The sequence below is a fragment of the Pinus tabuliformis genome, chromosome 4_2 (assembly GCF_031772625.1).
Source record: "Pinus tabuliformis cultivar Carrire ecotype Pingquan chromosome 4_2, CPIR1, whole genome shotgun sequence".
NCBI lineage: Eukaryota > Viridiplantae > Streptophyta > Pinopsida > Pinales > Pinaceae > Pinus > Pinus tabuliformis.
The window spans coordinates 712,759,181-712,769,017 of NC_142304.1; the positions used below are offsets into that span (position 1 = coordinate 712,759,181).

General features: G+C 32.4%; 1 protein-coding gene across 1 annotated transcript; it reads right to left on the reverse strand.

Annotated features, from left to right (window-relative positions):
* Positions 1-2,192: 2,192 nt before the first annotated feature.
* LOC149171495 (alpha terpineol synthase, chloroplastic-like) lies at positions 2,193-5,483 on the reverse strand. The gene is made up of 10 exons (XM_089424101.1): positions 5,184-5,483; positions 4,898-5,094; positions 4,700-4,812; positions 4,388-4,599; positions 4,175-4,260; positions 3,708-3,815; positions 3,383-3,598; positions 3,138-3,276; positions 2,800-3,048; positions 2,193-2,684 (listed from the first exon to the last, which is right to left on the reverse strand). Exons 1-10 carry the CDS (start codon positions 5,412-5,414, stop codon positions 2,385-2,387), a joined length of 1,851 nt encoding a protein of 616 aa, XP_089280227.1. The 5' UTR covers positions 5,415-5,483; the 3' UTR covers positions 2,193-2,384.
* Between the last annotated feature and the right edge of the window lie 4,354 nt (positions 5,484-9,837).

The following is a 9,837-nucleotide window of genomic DNA, read 5'->3' on the forward strand; positions in this document are numbered from 1 at the left end:
TTGTAAATTAATAAAAAATACTCTTGAAATTGAAAATATTAATGGTTAAAATTATGTAATTCAAATAAATAAATCGCAGCAACACTGAGTGATATATTTAAAAATATACAATTCAAAAATCTTCAAATTGTGTTTGTTTTTATATTGAATAATTAGGGTAAGGTCATCTCTGTACATAAGATTTTTCATATATTTAAGTGTTAATTAATAAGAATTCAGATGAACAATTGATTTTTAGATCCATAAGTGTTCAAAATTAAAACGATTTTTTCTCCCTATAAAACCCTAATGGGATTGGTTGGATACAAACTTTTTAAATCCAACTAAATATATGGGGCTTCTAAATATTATAATTTGTGAATACAAATATAAATTATGATAATTTCAGTTTCTATTTTAAAGAATGTAACACCTCTAGCACATTCCTAAATTATGATAAACGTAGCTATAACTATATTTTCTACGCTTATTACTACACATTGGTGTGGATATAAATGTAGTTAGAATGTCCACATCCGTGTTAAATTATGTTTTATAGTTTATATATAAATAACGCTTACTAATGGCTGTTAACCCGTACATCAACATTTCAATGGAATTAGTATTGGTGTTAATTAATATAGCCTCACCTAAACTTGACACTGCTCATTACCCAGTGGAAACTTTTGGACTTCCAACTAGCTACAGTGACCTCTAGTTGTCCTTGCGGTGTTGTTTGGCATACATCAGACGGTGCAATTCACGAGTGTAATCTCGGTAGTTGATTTTGGGTGGGGTGTTACGAAAGTAATGACCTTCTTCCTTCCCTCATGCTGACTCAATTCATTCAAAAGCTTAGCATGTGGAGGTCAGAGCTCTACGATGGCGGGTCTTTGTTATGGAATCCAGGTAACTAAGTGTGCAAGATAATTTTCTTTCCCATTCGTTTCCATGTTCCTTTTTCTCTGTTACTAATTCTTATTGTTTGGGTATATACATCTCTTAGTGTTTGGCATGTTTGTAGAGTAGCATTGCAGTGTTTTCGCTCTGTCAATCTCATAGTACAGAAAGTAGATAGTGAGTCTCAATACCTCGCAAGATTTTATAAAATTAGTTATGGTTTGAAAATCTCTAGGAAATTGGCGGGTGGGGTGGCACATATATACTTTTTAAAATTTATTAAAATTCAATGCAACCTAAAAAACTTTCTAACACATTATAATGGTTCAATGCATTCAATCAAAGCATATGCTAAGCATATTCTTTTGAGAATCAATCTAGGCTTTCCATTAATGGTCACCCACCTTAAGTTGAAATAAGAAACCTTTGGCAAATATGTTTGGTACATTAAAAGGAATCAACTCTCATAATTGAGCATGATATTTGATCTAAATCCAAAGTACATTGTTCGTTTTTAGTATCATACATAGAAATAAATGTTATGTCTAAATTTATAGTTGTATTTGAAGAACTAACTTATGATTTTAAATACTTTGAAAATTAACCAGAAGACTACAAATATTGCTATCATTTTGTGGAACTTTATTTATTTGCAAAGATAAAATTGAATTTATAATATTTAAACTTTAATAAGATTTAATTGATAAAAGAAGACAAATATTCTTTTAATGGTATGGAAATTTATTTATTTGTAGTCTCTTAAGATTTAATTGATAAAAAAAGACCAATATTATAGTATGGAAATTTATTTATTTGTAATGTCTTAATTAAATTTTAAATATTTAGAAATTTAGTAAATTTTACTAATAAAATAAATAATTTCAAATTTAAATGCACGAGATTTATTAATTTCTCTTTAAAACAAAATGTATTTGATATAATTAAATATATATATATATATAGATATTAATTTTTTATAAGTTAAATTTATTTAATTTAATATTTAAAATTATTATATTTAATATTTTTCATGGTATATATTAAATAATTCTTTATATTATTTAGATAAAAATATTACCCAAAATTATAAAACTAAATAAATGTATAATTAAATTAAAATCAAAACAAGTGTTTCAAATTTATGAATATGCTAATATAATCACCGTATCTTTTATATGTTAAAAAATAATTTAAATCTATATGTGGTTCCTGATCCAAAGAAATCAAAATGCATGTATGTTATTTAGCCTTTTTGCTGAATTTGTGTGATGGTATTCAACATTTTCCAAAGTTTGACATGGATAAGCTGCACATTTAACTTAAAAAGGCCCTTTTTTATTTAAATAGCGGCAGGATACGGAAATTGAAGAAGCTGCAAGTCATCAACCTATCTTAACTCCATAAACAACCTTCATCATTAGGTTATCTAATCCAGCACACAGTCAGGCAAGAAGGTACATACGGTTATCACTACATACGGTTATCACTTTAGGTCTAACGTGTGATTACAGAGGCACAGGTTCAAGAACGGTTATCATTACCAAATCCTTTATTTCATTGGTGGCGACGCTGTAGCCATCTCGGTATTTGTAGCCATGATGAACAGCTCTGCAGATGTCAAAAGCATGTTCCTTAGAGGATATGGGAACATTGCAGTCTGGTTTGAGAAGCTCCCAATTTAATTCTTTGATTAAGTCATCGACCATGGCATGGATATGATTGACAACATCTTCCTCTGTTAATCCGGGATTCTCTCTCATATAACATGATATGCATGAAGCTTCTTCTCCACGGGCACTATCTGCCTGCAATAGCCATGCCAATGTAAGCATTTATATTCTAATGAAAACTCCCTAAAATTAGTGGTGCAATGCCACACAAAACTTCTTCTATTTGAATTTGGTTTGATATATGTCATACCTGGTAACAGCGAGTGTCACCTTTAAGTCGAAGGATGCCAGCCGCCAAGCTACTGAACCTGGATGGATAGTCGATTTCTTGTAGGATGTGGTGAGGAAAAGGAATGTCCATCGAGAGGATCGGTTGTAACATGGATATACGATAACCAAAACTAATCTTGCCATTTTCGTAGTACTCCTCGAATGTTGGAAGACAACCAGTGGAGATCCACTCTGCTTCTTTCATATACGAATCAAGATAGGCTTCCCACTGCACATGCACAAGCAAAGCAAATTAACTAATCACCAACTTGGCCAAATCATTGTTCAAATATATGTAAGAATCATTATTATCCATACAGCGTGTCGAGCATAGTTGATGGTATCTCGGCCTTGAGTCTTCTTCGCCACTTGTGCCATTTCATTTACGGTTTCATAAAGCACTGTGTACACTCGTTTCATGTATTCTGGAAGGGAGTCTGTCGCTGATGGATCCCATCTGATCATATGCAATCAGAACAAATTTTGGTCAAATCAGTTGATCGCTGTAAAGGCATTTTAAGAGAGAAAATATTATTCTCAAAGTTTTTCACCGCTGTTACCACCTCTTAACTGCTGCTGTGAAGAGTTGGAGCTCTTCCATCGTTCCGAAAGTGTCATAGATATCATCCAGAACAGTGACAAGATGACACATTTTGGCAAAACTGACTCGGAATGCAGAATGTTGAGGATCAATCGCAAAGCAAGAGGCCAAAGTGTAGTATTCGACATGACGGTGGCGAACAAAATTCATTTTAGAGAAGCCTGAATCCTTCCACCATCTAATCACAAACGATTATATTTTACTATTGAATATTGGAAATCATTAGACTATTGACACCAAGATTTTGTGTAAGAAAAAAAATATAATCCAGTAAGAAAGCTCATCACCTGGAGATATGTTTTAACTCTCTTTTTTGTATGGAGTGAAATATATTGAACTCCAATTTTGCAAGTTCTAAGAGTTTTTCGGTGTTCACGTATGACATCCATGGCATTCTGTAAACAAAGTCCAACTAGTATTAACTGGAAATACCATATGGAAACTAAACCATTCAAAAACGGAGTTCTGTGGTAGAATGTTAAAAAGGCAAGCCTCACTGCTTAACCAGGAAATAAAGTTAGGTTGGCTGACTATTCCAGGATGAAAGCAGGATCGTTTTCAACATAAAGACAAGTCTATAAAATACTTACTAGAAAAACCTATAAATTAAAAGAAATTTTTGATTGTACGTTTTCAACATAAAGACAAAAGTCTATAACTTACTAGAAAAACCTATAAATTAAAAGAAATTTTTGATTGTACGTATAAAGTTGAAGTCGCAGAAATTAAACGGCCAGTGAGATAATTGTCCTACTCATTATATCCAAAGACGTCCATGTAATGCCTTGCTTCCAATCGTGGAAGGTTTGTGTGCCAACCATATTCCATGGCGTATTCTATCTGCAGCCACAAAATTCACATTATTATAAAAAACGTAAGGCACGGTTGTTGTAAATTAGCAGGTGTACATCACATCAGAATCGCTTTTATCTGTCTTGATTACTTCTTATCAGTTTCCCTGCCTCACCTGTCGTGAAAGACTGGATAGCGGAATCTTTTCTAGATATTCTTTCAAGTATATCGTAGAAAAGATGTGAGCGTCTTCCATGACTTTCTCATTTGGAAAAGCAACGAGAGATGCCCGAAATAAATTGAAAATAGTTCTGATCTCTCCTTGATCTGTTTGAATGGATGAAGTGGCAAATTGCCCCTTCTCGTCTTTAAATTGTTCCAAAACGCCTGATATTAATGCATCATATATTATCAAATCTATGCGAGTTGATGCAATCATAAAAGAAATTAAAGGACGGATTTCCTAATAAAATGTGGATCTCCCTACTTGAAGACACCGGGTACCCGTGTAGTCGAAGAGTTCGAAGGCCCAGTGCAGTTGAGTTGAGATCAGTAACACCACTTTCTCTACCACATCCGATGCCTTTCTCGCTCCAGTAACTGTACGTGAAATTAAGTTAATCATGTGTATGCCATAATATATAAAGCATAAATAAATGATGATGATGAGGCTACGATGACTGACCTGTGAACATAATCCAGCGCTGATTCGATCTCCATTTTGAAATGCCTATCGATTCCCAAACGTTCGATGCTGTCGACCATGGAAAGGCGTGAAAGCAGATCATTGAGGGGAGTGATTGATAGCCCATCTTCAATTTCAGTGAACATCTCTTTCACTTCCTTAATGAGTCTCTCTGCACGTTCACGGTATGAAGGCGCCTGACCCATACACAATATTCAACACAGTAAATAAAAAGGAAAAGAGTAGTCATTTCGTTCGCTTCAAAAGGAGAAAAGTTGAAAATTACCTCATAATGTGTGGAGAGAGACTGTATGAAGTCGTCGCCCCAGAGGTTGGAATGATGATTCGCTATGCGTCTCTTTGCACCATCATCCGATACAGGGGCTGTCGAACACATGGTAATGGAGGGTGTCACAGTTTTTCGTCGCGTGCGTACACCAAGAGTTGGGATTGTTGCAGAGAAAGGACTACAACTGGTAAGCGGTTTCTGAAGGGGGGAGATAGAAAGGAGAGCCATTGGAATCGAATTAGGAAGCTAAAAGTTGAAATGAAAGGTTTTGGTTGAGCGATTCGAAATAAGGAAGTGATATTTATAGGATACAGCTGACGTCCTCATAACCATCCATTCAAGAAAGGGGAAAACAGTAATAATTACCCACGCAGATGCTTGGTTTTTGTTATTTCCTCAGCGAAATGACCGCGGAAGGATGAGCACAGTAAAAGACACGTTTCATATTATTAGCGGAATAAAACACAGTATTACCGACCTACATGGTGCATATTTAATCCGTGGGTTTTGATAAGCACAGGAAAAAACACGTTTCATATTATTCGCGCAATAAGACACACTGTATTACCGACTCACACCGGCCATATTTAATCCATGGGTTTTGATATTGCCTTGGGATTATGGTTTTACTCTTTTAAATATAGCCAATTTACTCGTTGGTAGAGTCGAAGTGAATGAGGGTGCTGTTTTTAAAAGGATTCAGAATTAAGAAAGCGTTATTTATGAATTAATAATAATATTCTGTAAGAGTAGCAAGAGGGGTTGTACCTGAGATTTCTTTGGATACAAGGGTATTTTACTCTTCAGGTTTGTGATATGTAGTAAATAATGCTTTTGAGGTTTATATTCTAGTATTTGAACTTATTATAGTTAAGAATGTAGAGTTTGACACCACTGAGTTCCCAAGTGAGTTAGTATTTACTTTTAAATAATGGAGTAATTTTTTTTTTAAGTTTTAGGGTATTGAATAATCATAATAAAAATAATAATGGACATATATAATATGGCAAGATTAAGTTAGACCCCCTCATGTCTGGAAGATAATGTGGTAGAGATAAGTTAGACTAAGTGATTTTTTGAATTAAGAAATTCATAAAACATTTTGGTCAAATGGTTTGAAAGTCATTACAATAGAAAAAAAAACTCATAAAACATTTTGATCAAATGGCGTTACAGTCATTACAATTGAAAAGACGGACAATAAATGTAAGGGATAAGAGAACAATATATGTAAGGGATAAGAGCTTGGGGTATCCTAACACATTTCACTTGCTTCAAAGTAACTAGACAATGGTAAATCATTGTATTTAATTCTTGGCATAACATATGGGATAATGAGGTACTAAGCTATAATCTCATTTGCTTCAAAATCTCTAATTTGGCAAATGTTATGAGGTGTCTTGTTTATGGTAGCGTCTTGGCACTTATCACTAGTTTTACTTTTCAAGATTGTGATTCTAGTGATAAGGGACATATCTATAACCTTTTTTTATGGTGATTCTTCTTTATCAAGTGTGTAAATTAATCCATCCCTGATAAGGGACATATCTATAACCTTTTTTTATGGTGATTCTTCTTTATCAAGTGTGTAAATTAATCCATCCTTGGTCATGGTTTGTGGTTGATCAAGCCTTTTTAGTGATCTATGTACGTTATTTCCATGCCCTTGACCAAGTAACCCTTGTTATCTTTTTATATATTTGTTATTTGTATATCATTTCATGGTCCTAGTTATGCTTTTGAAATTCACTAACAATAAAAAAATATTGAGCTTTATATTACTCTTTTTCTCTTAATCTTTAGTTACGATCACTTTCAGTTGGATAATCTCATCCTTTGTAGAGTTTGTTAGGATTGCTTTGATCTATCTTTGTTTAAAAGGTTAGAAATGGAAAATCTATCCATGAAAGAAATAAGGAAAATGTATTAAAAAATAAGGAAAGAATAAGGAATGCTCTAATTAGACAATAAGGCATAAATTAGTCTCCTAATAATGCATTGACTATAATTTATTACAGTTAAATAGACCTAGAGCAAGAAAATTTAACAGCCAATATTATAAAACTTGGAAGAAAAATGTAGCTATCTTCCATCTCCCTTTCCCAAGAAATGCATGGATGTTGTCTCCTTGTCATGAAACTTGTTAGTAATAAAATGCAATAAAAGAAGACTGGATTATCTAGAACAAAAGCCTTATGGATATAGGAGAGCCAAGCTTTAACCACTCAAAGGATCTATTTGTTATTGCATGAGCTTAAGTCTAGTACATGTTATTTGTTGATTAGTTATGTATTAATTTTGTATTTTAAATTGTGGAGGATTTGGAAGCCAATGGTAATATAGAAATGACCAACATTCGAATTGAACTAACAAACTAAAAGTTCCAATGAGGGTTGGAATTTTACCGGCAAAATGCCATCATTTTGGTCGTATTTGATGTTTAACAATTTTGCATAACCATCATCCCTAATGCATTCTGAAATTTACAAAACATATTTTTGATCGATTATTATTTTCCAAAAACATTCTTAATATTCTATATCAAGTTGTGTTTCATTTAGACTTGGGCACGTCATGGTATCACATCTATTCATTTATTTACCGAATAAGACTGTGAGTAGGCATATAACAATGTTTCATGTCCTTGCGCCTCTCTTGTGTGCTAAAATGTATGATGGAAATTGATTTGACACATTACATTGGAGAATTTATGATCTTCAACTAATGTATCAATGGAGTACTATCAGTGAAATTGACTGATTTATTTCTAAATCATGCTTGAATGTGCCAAACTCTATAATATTCTTAAAAAAATGCGTAGGGGACAACTTACAATGACTCCACATGGAGAGCACTGAAGCATGGATGGGTTGTGCAATTGAAGAATCACGGGTAAACCAAACTTTTTGTGCCTTGTAATATAAGGCCTCCTCCATCGATTTGTGCTATGCTAAAATCATTGCACTCCATGTGGGCTTACTTGTTTTTGGAGGCTGTCTCCTCCATCTCACCATGGCCTTAATACCTTACTGGTTGGATGGAGCACATTAAACCATTAGAAAATGTTCTTAGTTTTCTTTGCCTTGGATGGAGACCATTAAACCATTAAAAAATGTGCTTAGTTTGCTTTGTCTTGGATGAAGGCCATTAAACCATTAAAAAATGTGCTTAGTTTGCTTTGCCTTGGATGGAGGCCATTAAACCATTAAAAAATGTGCTTAGTTTGCTTTGCGTATATCCTTTTTGTCTGTTAAAATTATGTACAACATTTACCAATTTGGGTTTTAATCAATTTTACATTTTTTATTTTGAAAATTTTACTGTGCAGTAAAATTCCGTAGAATTTCATAATGTTGGTCCACTTCTCATCCTCTACAAAATGGCTAGTGGAAATAACTCACGGGGTGATGAATTTGCCAGAGAAAAGATTTTTAAATTTTTGGGTAGTGTGTGTAGTTATTTCACGAGCTTGTGAGTTATTTTCCATAGATCACTATCATTCTATAACAAATCATAAATCATTATATAATATAAAGATTTATTTTACTTTATTTTATGACACATTTCAGTGTAAAATTATCCACTATAATTATGTGCTACTTTGCCTCAGATTTTCCTCATTTGTTTTAAGTTTAAAATATATCAAAACTGCCAAAGTAAGCCTCATTGAATGACCTTTGCTACTAAGAAACTGTGTATAATTTTTTGAATAAGACTTACAATCATGTACTTTTAATCTTCAACAATTAATTTTAATCTTAGTTTAATTGTGAATTTAACAATTAATTTTAATCTTAATTTGATTGTGAATTTGGTTATTCTCAAAATTTGATATAAAATATATATTTTAGAAAATAACATATATTATCATTATTAATTATATTGATATATTATGGCCATTGTTCTTTTTCTTTTTGATAAATATGTAAAAAATTTAATATAATTAAATTATTCAAAAAAATATTTAATATTTTATCAATAAAATTTTTATTTGTTATCAAAATATTATTTGTGAAAGAAAATTTTAAACCTAATATTTTCTTTTATAGCAAATATAAAAATCTAAATCAGCCAAAAATAAAATTATCTAAGTAAAAAGAAATCCAAATTCCACGACACTGAAATTGACATCATAAAGTACTTACTCATAACCATCCAATCATGAAAGGAAAAAGAAGATAATAATTAACATGGAGATGCTTCGTTTTTGTTGTTTCCTTCCTCCAAAATGTCACTTCGATGAACCCGTATCATTTTGAGTGATCACCGAATCATAAAAACAGGAAAGCACGCGTTACATATTATTAGCGCGCAATAAAGGGTCGCTGTATTACCCACTCACACCACCCATTTTTATGCGTGGGTTTTGAAATTGCCAGTGCGAGCTTTGTACGATTTTCTTTATCTTATCTTTTTTTAATTTTAATTCTAATTCTTTTTAATTTGGGAGTAATCTATTTAGAGTTAATTTTAATTTTAATTTTTATTTTTTTTAATTATTGTCATTATTATTATTTATTTTTCAGTAGACATTAAATTGGTGTATGAGATTTTTTATTTGTGGGACAAGGGACCTACTTCCACGTAACGATTTGATCGCTAAGTTTAGGAAAGCATACATACTATACCTCCCTCTTGTTTGAACCTGTGA